The 11,266-nt window shown below is 35.6% G+C and overlaps 1 protein-coding gene across 1 annotated transcript; it reads left to right on the top strand.

Annotated features, from left to right (window-relative positions):
• Positions 1-378: 378 nt before the first annotated feature.
• On the top strand, positions 379-9,159 carry il13ra2 (interleukin 13 receptor, alpha 2). The gene is made up of 9 exons (XM_055043954.1): positions 379-595; positions 729-880; positions 3,241-3,397; positions 4,697-4,817; positions 5,143-5,327; positions 5,500-5,654; positions 6,000-6,147; positions 7,134-7,257; positions 7,999-9,159. Exons 1-9 carry the CDS (start codon positions 511-513, stop codon positions 8,120-8,122), a joined length of 1,251 nt encoding a protein of 416 aa, XP_054899929.1. The 5' UTR covers positions 379-510; the 3' UTR covers positions 8,123-9,159.
• Positions 9,160-11,266: the final 2,107 nt, after the last annotated feature.

Below are 11,266 nucleotides of genomic sequence, written 5' to 3'. Positions count from 1 at the left end.
TTTTCCTTCCCTGGCGCGCACCCCGCCGATCTCACCCGATCAGTGGTTTTTCAGTACCGATCACCACTTTGTGCACAACACCTGGTTTGTTCCCGCTGACGGCCCCTGCAGCAGCCTGGGTGGCATTTCTCAGTAGGCTGGTGAAATGATAAAATTTGAAGAGGCACAGGAATGTTTTGTTTTTACATCGTATTATAATACGGGAGATTTACGCGACATTAGTCATGTGGGAGGACGGGAAAGAGGGGTAAAACACGGGAGACTCGACAGTGAAGCTGTCTGTTCAGCTTCACCTTAAATCACCAGAAGGGGGAAGAAAGACGAACGAGTTGAGTTTTGTTCTTCACCGACGGAACCCGCCCACTTTTATAAAGCTTAAGCTAAACACATTCTCCTCAAAGTCGTTAAATCCAGCGGTCACATCACACCTCTCAGGATTTTATTTATTTTTACAGTATCTTTCTGTTTTCTAGTTTTCTTTTGTTGTTATTGATTTGTTGGTTTTCACCGATGGCTAATGAATCCGGTGTTCTTCATTCACTAATGCTGATCTTCATAACCTGGAGGGGGAGCATGCGCTGCTGTGCAACCACAGGTTAACATCCTTTAATATGATTATTGGAGCTGTAGTATGGATGATTGTGTCTAAAATACCGTTTCTATGATAAAATAAAGGAGAGAAATGCTGTGGAGGATCAATAAGTGGAGATGTCCTCTTTATTTTGTAGTGGATCCCCCTGAGGATCTGGCGGTATTGGACTCTGGTCTCCTCGGACAAATGCAGATTACTTGGAGTCCACCAAGCAGCCTGACGAAAATGACAAAGTGCCTTCATCAGTACCAGCTGGAGTTTTTCAACACGTACAAGAACTACTGGGAGGTGAGTGCTGATCCCATTATCACATATATAGATCGATCTATCTATCTATCTATCTATCTATCTATCTATCTATCTATCTATCTATCTATCTATCTATCTATCTATCTATCTATCTATCGATCTATCTATCTATCTATCTATCTATCTATCTATCTATCTATCTATCTATCTATCTATCTATCTATCTATCTATCTATCTATTCTATCTATCTATCTATCTAGCTATCTATCTATCTATCTATCTATCTATCTATCTATCTATCTATCTATCTATCTATCTATCTATCTATCTATCTATCTATCTATCTATCTATCTATCTATCTATCTATCTATCTATCTATCTATCTATCTATCTATCTATCTATCTATCTATCTATCTATCTATCTATCTATCTATCTATCTATATCTATCTATCTATCTATCTATCTATCTATCTATCTATCTATCTATCTATCTATCTATCTATCTATCTATCTATCTATCTATCTATCTATCTATCTATCTATATATATATATATATATATATTTTTAAATTATATATTTAAATAGTATTTAAAATATATTTTAAATATCAAAAACACACACATATATATATATATATATATATATAAAATAATCATTTTATAGAGATTATTACAGAAATCACAAAAATCAAAGTACCACGTCAGTCCAACCAAAAACTCAGGTTTTAAGCACAACTATCAGTTTTACAGTATGTACATTTCTATGGTTGTGTTTTCTCCTGCATGAATGAATGCATCAGTGGCTGTGACTTATTAATGCATTGGAGTAATTAAAGACCAGGTTGCTTTGATAGCTGTCTTTGGGTTGTCTTCCCTGTTTGATGTTCTATGGGTTAAAGGTCAGAGAAGTTTGTTGGCCAATCAAGAACAGGAACACCACTGTCCCAGCTTCTGGTACCTTGTAAGTAGGTGGCAAGTCCTGCAGGAAAATAAAACAGCTTGTCAGTTCGGGGAATTTCCTGGTAATCGGCTGCGTTGACTGTGGACTTCAGAAAACCATCAGATGACATGGAAACCCAAACATGCAACATTTGTCTAGTCTGTGTCTGGAATGGATTGGACAATCCTCCCAAGGGTGCTGGTCTCCCCTTGTTAGTGGTGCACCTATTCCTGCCAAACGTCTTCCATTCACTCAATTTTGTATTAATATGCTTGGATACAAAACTCTGTGAACAGCCAACTCTTCAACAATGACATTTTGTGGCTTACCCTCCATGTTAAGAGTGTCAGTGACTGTCTTTAAATTGATGTCTAAATTGATTTATAGCTGTGGAGCTATAAATTGTTGGTACATTTTTTTTATTAGAATTCCTTCAGTCTTTGCAGGTTTACAACGTGATGATTCACCATTCTCCTGCCGACGTGCCAAATCGGTGCAGAGTATCTGAGGCAGCAGGACCTTATTCATTTAATCATTGAACAGAGTACATTCTGATACAGCGGCAAAATCAAAAATAGCAGTTGAACAAATAAAGAGATGATACTGGTGACATTAAAGACGTATCCCACAGGAGATAATCAAATTTTAAGATGCATAGTAAGATTATAGACTTGAATAAGGATGTGGAGATTAAAAATAAGATTAAAAATCAGGGAAAAGTGCATTTAAAATAAATTTGCACCTCTGTTTAGGGTCTAACAGAGCCTTGGACTGACTTTCTGGATATTGAGCTTTGAAATAACGTAGTAAAAACAATACATAAATTAATTAAATGAAAATATTTTCTTGACACAGCGCTTAATCGAGAAGACACACTTGAATTGTTGAATGCTACATTTAAAGTCATGTCATCATTTTGGCACCTTGAAACATGAGCTTGTCTAGCAGTGGAAAATTACTCACGCTATTAAGACTTTCTGAATGACACCTTAACAACCGAGGGTTAAGGTTTTCATTACTGCCAATCTGACTCACAAACATGCTGTCATAGATTTGTTTCCTAAGAATAATGACACAACAGGTAGATGACACATCATTCAAGCACTATGGACTTGTAATCACAGTCAGGGAAGATAATGGCAGATTGGTACAGTACTGGAAGAGACCAGGTTCTACTGTCAAACTTGTTTTGAACAACCGTTTGAAGGATTGATGTTGAAACTTTGAGGTAAAGAAAATAATTGGATATTTGCAACTATTACGCTCTGATAAACCTGACAGGAAAAAAACCATTTGTGTCAATTCTGGATTAAAGGCCGCTCCATCAAACCTGGAAACAGCTAACACCTATTCTTTCTGTTCATCTGTCTTCGCGTGTAAATGTACACAAAGAGTTAAAACTCTTCAAGTGTATTTCTGATGTGTAACAACATGTCTGGATGTTTGGCTTGACAGATTCTCAGAACCCCGAGGAGGACCCACAGCGCCCAGTTTGACCCGTCCAAAGACGTCCATATAAGAGTTTACACCATTCTGAATGGAGAGTGCACCAACAACACGATGATCATGAGCAAAAACTGCACGGAGCTGATTCTGAAGCCTCCCAGCACAGGTCAGCCCTAAACGTGTGCTTCACATCTGTAGCACAAAATGCTGTGCTTTGCAGAAGCATGGACACACCCTGAACTTGATCACAAACCTTGTCATGGCAGCAGGTCCAATATCTGTCATTCCTTAGACACTGGAAGTAAAGGGATGCGTGCAAACCATGAATTTAACAAAAATTCTTTATCTGTAAAAATTGCAAACACAAAAATGATGATAAATCAGTTTTACAATACCTTTTTGCCAAAAGAAAAAGGTTGAACTCTTTTGCAAAACAAAAACTGCATTGCATATAGGTAATCCATATGCCTCGACAGGAAGTAAGCCTTTCAAAATAAAGCTAAATTGCACAATGAAAATGACCTGGACAAATATTAGTCTTCTTAAATAAATATGATAAACTAAAAAAACAAACCATCATACAAATAACAAATATTTCCTATTTATGGCTCTAACAAACATTAACTTGAATGTATTTCATCGTGAATGTATTTAATAGACCAAAAAATATTGGTGCATAATTAGGAAGTGGAAGTAAACATTTTAGACAGATATAAACAAAAAGTGCTTTGGTCAGATGAGACCAAAACTGAACAATTTGAGATGCATTTGAAATGCTTTGTGTTGTAAAATGGACACAAAGCATTTCAATACATCATACAACTGTGAAACACGGTGGTGGCAGTGGGGATGCATTTTATTTATTTATTTCAGACAGGATAGAAGAATAAAATTTCACACATGAACAAGAAATGCAAAAGACACATTTTTCTACCACAATAATCTTAACATGCTTGAAAAGGAAGAAGTATGAAACTTAAGAACTCCAAAACTCATACAATATTTTCAGATGGACCCTCATAATTAAATCAAAATAATAATACAAAATAATCAGGAGAGACTGGGAAGCTGGTCAGAGTTAATGAATATCAAATAGAAATGAGGTTGAACTCTTTTGCAAAACAAAATTAATAAAATAACATTAACTCAGTGTGGATGAATACTAATATTCTGCACTATTTTGTGATTTCTTTTTTCATTTCCTTTTATAAAAAAATAAAATCCATGTTTTTTAAAACTAAATACCATAAATTAACACTAAGAAGTGTTAATTTTTAGTTTTTAAAAATAAACACTTTACTTATAACAATTAAAGTGTCTCAATTACGACACTTTGTTGTTGATTCTTCACATAAAATCCTACAAAATCCAAAGATATCTCTGCCCTATAACATGGGATATATAAAATGGTACAGAAGGTTATAAGAAACATTTGCTGTGTGGCTTTTTTTATTGTTGTGTTTAGGAGTTTTGGATACAGAAGCCAAAGCGTTTATTTGCGTGTACTATAATATGGAGAAGCTGGAGTGCAGCTGGACACGCAGCCTGCAGACGCCACCCAGCGCCCTGCAGACTCTCTATTTCTGGTATGTAACCTGCTTAAACAAGGCAGCTTTTTGGCTGGATGCTCGCTTGCTCATAAATAATTGTTTTTGTTGTAAATCCTTTGTAGATAGCGGTTCTTGTTAGTGAAAAACGACTGCATATGAACATTTTGGAAACTTTCTGAATGTGACTCATCCGTCATGCCTCATAAATTCTTCACTTTCAGTCATTATTTTCCCACCTTACACCTCAATGCTTGTCGTAAATTATTGCGGATATATATGTTTACTTTGGCAGCAACTCTTTTGTTTTGTTAATCTTAAGCATTACCACCTGTATGACTGGATTTTTGTTTTTTTCTCCCAGGCATAAGCCCCTGGATCAGGCAGTTGAATGCCCCAGCTACATTGTGTCAGGTGGAGTTCGGAAGGGCTGCAACTTCCCAGGAAAATCTCTTCCTGAATTCACTGACATCTACTTCTGTGTAAACGGCTCCTCCCATGAAGGGCCCCTGAAGGCAACATTCGTCTCTCTGCAGATTCAAAACCAAGGTGTGTACATGACAGCTGCCATGCAAGCTCTGTGGTAGTTCAGTATCTCGTTCTGATATTTTGACTCTGTCATTGTTTTTTTTTCTTCTTCTCGTTCTTCTTCTGAACCAGATTAGGTTTTCCTCCTTTCTCCTTTGGTGATATGTTGTACTTGGTTTTAATGTTTTTGCAGTGAAGGTTGCAGCTCCAGATAAGCTGCATCTGCAAACGAGTTCTGACACGGAGTTGGAGTTTCACTGGGAGAATCCCGCTGGGAGGCTTCCTGCCCACTGCCTTGAGTGGGAAGTGAGACATCATCATGTGGGGGCTGATGGAAAAATATCTCTGGTATGGTTGATCAGATATGAACCTTCTGATAAGACTCACTGCATCAGCTTATATGTTCTTTCTAAAAAATCCTGTCGAAAGATTCTGCACAAATATTTATTTGAATGAATTTGAAAATGTATTGCTAACGCAGGCAGCATTGGTGAAGGTGTGCTGAAATCTCATGGAAACTGTAGCGTTCAGCGTTTGGTCTCCAGTGCATTTTGAAGAATTTTCAAAGCTTGAGCCACTTTTAAATTTTTAAATCGCATCGGATTTTTGTGCTTAAGCTCTTAAAATAACACTTAGTCATTCTACTTCCCCTTGTGTCTTTAACTTCTTTTATAAAACTACTTGTTTTGACAGAACGACATTCACACCGAGAAGCCTCGCTTGACTCTGCCTTTCAACAACAGCAATGAGAGAAACTGCTTCAAGGTTCGGTCCAGACTGAACTTTTACTGTGTGGACCAAAGCTTCTGGAGTGATTGGAGCCATGAAACTTGCCATCCAGGTAGTGACTCTAAAATCTGTGCACCCCTGCACCCCTGTTTAGATAAATAAAAATAACGACAAACAATCTTTTTAAATGTAATTTGTGTTAAGTTTTAAATCTATTGAGCTAATATTAAATGATCCAGACAGATGGAGTCTGGGCTAGTAACATGGAAAAATAGCCCTTTAATGCAATAAGTTTGCAACAGACGCCTCTGATGCTGTCCACAAAAATTATTGCGCATGAAAATGGCAAGATGGACGATTACTAAAGTTGTGCTGCAAATTTTGTATTAAATCAAAGTGTAAAATATTGCTGTAGACAGTTAGATTTGCTGTTCTGCAGAGATGAAAATATAAGCGTCTAAAATTCTGGGATGTTACAGTTAGAAAACATTTATGTTTTCTGGAAATAACCCATGAAAGCTTTGAATGATTGTTAACAGAGTGGGTCGATCTTAGAAAGCCCTAATGATGCTGTAAACAATATTTACCCTAAAATTATTTATTTATAATATAATTTTCCCTTTTGAACCTACATTTACGAAATCTGCCAAATATCTAGTTTGGCTTCTTTGGGGTGATTCTTTTTATAGTAAAGCAGAAATTTGCTTCAGTCTTTTCAATACAATCTGTGTTGGAACCGTTTGTGGCTTCATGGGGCATTGCAGCACCTGAAGTTGAGTTTTAATTGTTAATTCCTCTACGATCAGACAACATGTGACAGTAAGATTTCAGATTATTGTGGTTATGTGATGCAATCCAGCATGTCACAGATTGCATTAACCTTTCTTACAGCACCACCTGCAGGTGGTTCCCTCTTTTATTAGATCAAAAACTTGGATTTCCAAAACTATTGAAATGAATATTTTACACCGCTTTCACATTTATCATTTGCTTTTAGGTTTTTGTGGATTTTGTTACTTATTAACACATGTTTTTAATCAAATATTATAATCAAGTATTTCTTTGTAACAAACCTGGTTTTATTTGATTTTGTTCCAGATTTGGATAACAGACAAACCCCTCTGGGACCAGAAATGAACTCTGTGTCCATCTACATCTACATTGCTGTTGTCATCATTGTCTCCCTGGTGGTGTGTCTGTGTGTGTGGGCAGCAGTCAGCATGTGAGTTTAAACACGTGCACAATGTGATTTTTCCACACACTCATGTGATTGTTGATATTAGTAAGCACAAACAACAGCTTGCTCATGTTTATTAAATGTTCTTTACTCTTTATTTCCCTTACTTTCTGGGGGGGAGTTATGCTTTGCTGCATAACATGATTTATTTCTTTGTTTTTCATTCTTTCCCTGTCGGTTTTGGGTAATAATATCTATCAGGTTTATGTCTAGACTAAAATTTGTGCCCATTGTTTGAGCAAAAATAAGCTCAGACCAATTGAATGGCAAACATCTGTAAACATCTTTCTGTCAGAGATTCTATCGGAGTTAGCTCTGGACTTTTATTGGGTCACTCTGATAATGTGCTTTTTCTTGATAAGTTTATAGTTAAGTACAGTGCAATACTCTATCCATTAAGATGTCCAAAATACACAATACTGTTATAATAACCTAGTGATCTTTAATAATAATCGGTTGCACTGGAATTTATTTTGAGGAAACTGACTGAGCACAAATGCCACATCATCCAGATTTTTATTTCTGAAAGATTTAGAAAGTCTTTCATCATTTTCTGTTTGCTTCACAATTGTGCACCAGTTGTTCTTAGCAATTGAAATGAAAAAACACTGCAAAATAAGTTGAAGTTTGCAGTGATTAAATGTGAAGATATTGAAGGAGGCTCGATACCTTTGCAGGGCAAAGAATATAAAATAAACTAAAGACCAGTCTGTGCTTTTATAACAGGAGGAAATCAGGACCACAGAGCAAAGTGGACTCTCTGCTTCCCAAGTTGCTGACCAACAACTTGACTCAGAGAGTTTCAAAGATCTACAGTGGCAAGAAAATCTGCACTGATGTTGTCATTTAAAAACATTTCAGAACTCGTCTCTTTTTTGTTCATTGCACTTCTACTTAAGTTTTGACGCTGCCTGTCCAGATAAGTTTATTGCTGTGCTACGCTGTACAGTGTTCTTTTTACAAAACTGTCTAACATTCAACAGATATGTTAAGCAGAACAAGGAAGCTATTTTATAGGGAAATTAAAAAAAAAATCAAGAGTTTTCGGTTTAGTGTTTATTTTTTTTTGTCAAAACTGGAGGATTAAACGAGCTGAAGTTACTTAACCAAGATGTTTTACAGTTTGCCACATGTCTTGCCAAGTGATTTACTTAATAGAAGTTGCAAAATTGTTGCGTATTGTATATCCATGTACATTTATGTATTTTATCAATGTATTTACTTGTTTAATATGGGCCTCAAATCTTGCCAGAAACCTGATAAAACAAGTGATTTTTTATGTAACAAAAAATAAAAGAAACGTGATGTTAATGTGTTCAAAATGTATTTGTAACCATCTCTGTTGCACACTTTGAACCAGAGAAGTTTTTATTCACCAGCCTAGTATTTCTATTGCAACTCAAAGTGTAACATGACCAGAAGAAATGAGTGTGTAAGTGTTTTAATGCCACAAACTTTGCCATTTTTGGGGAATTGACCCCAGTAGGACTTTTGCCATGGTTGCTTTATTCCAATACAAGCAGACATGTTTGGTACCTTGACAGTAAGAGTTAAAAATCACCGCACTCCCTTTGCCTCCTGGTTTCATTTGAATTTTAATGTTACTTTATGGCTCTAATAACCTGAAAATGTAAATAGAAGTATAGATCTAATGGATGTAGGCCTTCATATACACAGCATATCTTAGTTTGTTGCATATTCAAATTGTGGGGATGAATTGTTTGTTTCTATGTTTATCAATTTAGCACTAAAACAAGGAGATTTTATTTATGCTCCTATACTACCTTTTACGAATGTATTTTTTCATGTTTGTTTTTTGTTGGACATACATTTTCAGATGTGAAACATTTTAGGTTTTGTTCAACAAATAAAATTGAGTTAAAATAATTTGTATTGTGGTTTGCATATAAAGGAAAGCACAAGATTTTAAAATTGGTAATATTCATATTGAAATATAGTATTTTCTCCTCATTTAATTAAGAACTTGACATTTCCTAGTAGCTTCATATCTGTAAGTGGGAAGAAAATATTACAGTCTAGATAAATATCTGCTTTTGTGAAGCTTGGAAGAGATTTGTATACATTCCTTTTTGTAATTTATTTTTAATACGGTATTATGAATAAACAATATATGTGGTATTTCTTAAAATGTTATGTTCTGATTCTTAACTTAAAACAGCTAAGAAAAGAAATGCAGAATTTGTGGCTCATAACGTTTGCTAAACTTTACACCATCTGACCTGATTTACTCTCGTCTCTCCCAGGAACTTTTGAAGACAAAACATCGTAGAGACAATAGAACAGGCACGATTTCTGAGTCTAAAATGATAAAGCAAAAGAAAGTAGATCAACAAAGTGATTAAACCTAACCGTGGCTGGGATTGCAAGGGATCCAAAGACACTTTAGACAAGAACTAAAGACAATATGCAAAACAAACCAGGTTGACAAAATAAATGGATTCAAACCGAAAGAGCACAAAGATTCAAAGTGTAAAAATCACATAATGCCAAGGCAAATTACCAAGAGTTTTCCAATCCCCTGCCTTGTAAGACAGTTCCTTGGAAGGAGGGCCAGGTATAAAAAACAAGTGAGTATTTTGGGGACGAAGCCTGGACGAGTCATGGACTCAGGAGGCCAAAGGAGCCAAAGTCAGAAAGACGCAACAGAACCTGCAGTGAAACACATGAAGGACGGAGAGGAGGAAACACCGGAGCTGAGAAAGTCAGTTTTTATTATGACACTTGAAAACATGAATCCTTGTGCATGAAAATAAAAACTGTTATTGTCATTTCTTAACTTTGTGCACTTCTCTCATCACATCTCTTTTATTTTTAACTGTATAATCGGCATAATTCTCATTCTGCAAACTCAACTACAGACTCAAGAATTAATTACTGTAATTATTGTCAATGTGGATGAAATATGTGCTGGGTAACAGTCAGTTTTCTGTGGAATAATAAATATATTGAGAACTTGGCAATGATGAATTAGTGCCTTTGGGGATACATAAATAAAGTCCGACGAGATTCCTCCCGTCTTCTGATAAGCCTGGCAGGAGGGATGCATTTCATCTCGACAGTGAGCCAAACTCTGCTGCCAGAGGAAAAAATATTCCTGAGAAAAATGTAGACTTTGAAGAGTTAATGAACTGAGAATATCTTTCAGTAGCTCATACTGCATGACTGCATGATGAAGAAAACCAAAATAAACAAAAACACTCCACACTTTTAGTGAAAGAGGAATATTCTGGGGGTTTTTTTATATAAAAAAAAATGTATATTTAAAGGACAAAAAAAAAAAAACTCAGCTACCACATTCCCTGACTGCTGCAATTTTGCTTTATTTTATTTCATTGCACAACTATGCAGATTTTATTAATGTTCTCATGAATGTTTAGAGTTTTATGTGTCAGAAAAGGCTTACAGAAAAGGTTGTCAGAAGATTTATGCTTTTTATTGCGTCTTAAAATAATATTTCAAACTCATTCCAATTAACTTTGATTAAATATGGTCTGATTTTTATATCTTTTGCATTTTACCTGTCATCACAAATAATCTGCAGATTTGTTCATAATTTTATCCTAGACTTTTTTTTTGTTTTTGTCAGATTTTAATGTCTTACAAAGATAACCAAAGTAAATACAGAAATAAGAAATTGAAAAAAAGAAGAGGAAGAGTCGTCGACATCAGTCTTAGAAGGGTCACAAAGTCAATTAATCATGGTGAGAGAAATGATCCAGAAAGGCCGGAAATGACGCCCAGCTCTGTTAGTTACATCCTCAATGAGTGTTTGCTGCTGATGCACATTTATGACCACATTATAATAACTTAATATTATTATAATAAGGTAAATTTACTCCAGGGACCGTGTATCAAGGGCGACATCTGCTGGCCAAATACCAGTATTGCACTTCTGTTGCTAGAAGGAAAATTTGAATCATGTAAAATTAAAAGCATAACATGAGGAGTAATATTTCATGATCTAACTCAGAAT

This window comes from Poeciliopsis prolifica, unplaced genomic scaffold (assembly GCF_027474105.1).
Source record: "Poeciliopsis prolifica strain line A6 unplaced genomic scaffold, Auburn_PproV2 SCAFFOLD019, whole genome shotgun sequence".
Classification (NCBI taxonomy): domain Eukaryota; kingdom Metazoa; phylum Chordata; class Actinopteri; order Cyprinodontiformes; family Poeciliidae; genus Poeciliopsis; species Poeciliopsis prolifica.
Note: the sequence above shows the minus strand (reverse complement) of the source record. Positions and strands in the feature narration are given on the sequence as shown.